The following is a 1,924-nucleotide window of genomic DNA, read 5'->3' as shown; positions in this document are numbered from 1 at the left end:
TTCTGCTTTGGTTATATTTAACGTCAGTGTGTTGTCCTCTTGGTTAATTTAATGTCAGTGTGTTGTCATGTTGGTTATATTTAACTGTCAGTGTGTTGTCATCTTGGTTGTATTTAACTGTCAGTGTGGTGTCATCTTGGTGTATACTGTCTAGTGGTGTATTTGTTATATAACTGTCAGTGTGTTGTTCTTGGTTGTATTTAACTGTCAGTGTGGTGTCATCTTGGTTGTATTTAACTGTCAGTTGTTGGTCTCTTTGGTTATATTTAACTGTCAGTGGTGTTGTCATCTTGGTTATATTTAACTGTCAGTGTGTTGTCATCTTGGTTATATTTAACTGTCAGTGGTGTTGTCATCTTGGGTATATTTAACTGTCAGTGTGTTTCATCTTGGTTATATTAACTTCAGTGTGTTGTCATCTGGTTATATTTAACTGTCAGTGTGTTGTCATCTTGGTTATATTAACTGGTCAGGTGTTGTCATCTTGGTTTATTTAACTGTCAGTGTGTTGTCATCTTGGTATATTAACTGTCAGTGTGTTGTCATTTGTTATATTTTACTGTCAGTGTGTTGTCCTCTGGTATATTTAAACTGTCAGTGTGTGCATCTTGGTTAATTTAACTGTCAGTGTGTTGTCATCTTGGTTATATTTAACTGTCAGTGTGTTTGTCATCTGTCTTGGTTATATTTAACTGTCAGTGTGTTGTCATCTTGGTTATATTTAACTGTCAGTGTGTTGTCATCTTGGTTATATTTAACTGCCAGTGTGTTGTCATCTTGGTTATATTTAACTGTCAGTGTGTTGTCATCTTGGTTATATTTAACTGTCAGTGTGTTGTCCTCTTGGTTGTATTTAACTGTCAGTGTGTTGTCATCTTGGTTATATTTAACTGTCAGTGTGTTGTTGTTAATGTAAGAGAATGAGACGTCTGGCAATGATTCCTTTCTCTTTCAGACAAGTCAGCACAGGGATACATAGCAGCCAACACTCTGGTAAGTGCTACTTCATTTCAAACATGTTCTTTTCCTCTTAACAACTCATTAGCATTTATTGAAAGAGAAACAAATATGAGCGTATACTCTGTGTATTGCTCTCTTGTCAGCTGTAGTGTGCTCTGGAGTTTTAGTTAGCACTGTAAGCCAGACTGCGTGTTCTCGCTGGGTCCATTAACATGACCTCATATGACTGTCTCAGAGTCTAACCGTCCCTTTTGGGAATCAGCCAAATGACTGTCTCTGGGCTGTGTCGCTGTCAGAGTAATGTTTCATCGGTGGACTGAGAGAGAAGACTCTCAGAGGTCGTGTGCACTCAACTGCATTCAGTCTTTCTGTCTGTTGGTACTTTACCTCTGGCTTGGGTGTGAAGAGTTGGCACACAGAGGCCTTTTCTCTATGATGGTTTTGTTATGTCTGGAGATGGCTGGTTTTCCCAGGCGGTGGCGCCGGCCTGCTGACTCCCAGCACTCTGATGGTCCTGATGAAGTGTTGATAGAGCAGGTGACACACCTCTCAATAAGGAGCTGGTTCAGAACCAGGCAGTAGGTACCACTCCTCTCAATAAGGAACTGGTTCAGAACCAGACAGTAGGTACCACTCCTCTCAATAAGGAACTGGTTCAGAACCAGACAGTAGGTACCACTCCTCTCAATAAGGAACTGGTTCAGAACCAGGCAGTAGGTACCACTCCTCTCAATAAGGAGCTGGTTCAGAACCAGACAGTAGGTACCACTCCTCTCAATAAGGAGCTGGTTCAGAACCAGGCAGTAGGTACCACTCCTCTCAATAAGGAACTGGTTCAGAACCAGGCAGTAGGTACCACTCCTCTCAATAAGGAACTGGTTCAGAACCAGGCAGTAGGTACCACTCCTCTCAATAAGGGGCTGGTTCAGAACCAGGCAGTAGGTACCACTCCTCTCAATAAGGA

General features: G+C 41.6%; 1 protein-coding gene across 1 annotated transcript in view; it reads left to right on the top strand.

The window, feature by feature from the left end:
- LOC112070334 (serine/threonine-protein kinase PAK 3-like) overlaps positions 1-1,924 on the top strand; it is an 80,065-nt gene that overhangs the window by 44,583 nt on the left and 33,558 nt on the right. The window contains exon 5 of the mRNA XM_070438921.1: positions 956-993. Coding sequence (XP_070295022.1) covers positions 956-993 — 38 coding nt within the window. The remainder of the gene's footprint in view (positions 1-955; positions 994-1,924) is intronic.

Source organism: Salvelinus sp. IW2-2015, unplaced genomic scaffold, assembly GCF_002910315.2.
Source record: "Salvelinus sp. IW2-2015 unplaced genomic scaffold, ASM291031v2 Un_scaffold1295, whole genome shotgun sequence".
NCBI lineage: Eukaryota > Metazoa > Chordata > Actinopteri > Salmoniformes > Salmonidae > Salvelinus > Salvelinus sp. IW2-2015.
The sequence above is the reverse complement of the archived record's forward strand: the minus strand, read 5'-3'. Positions and strand labels throughout refer to the sequence as shown.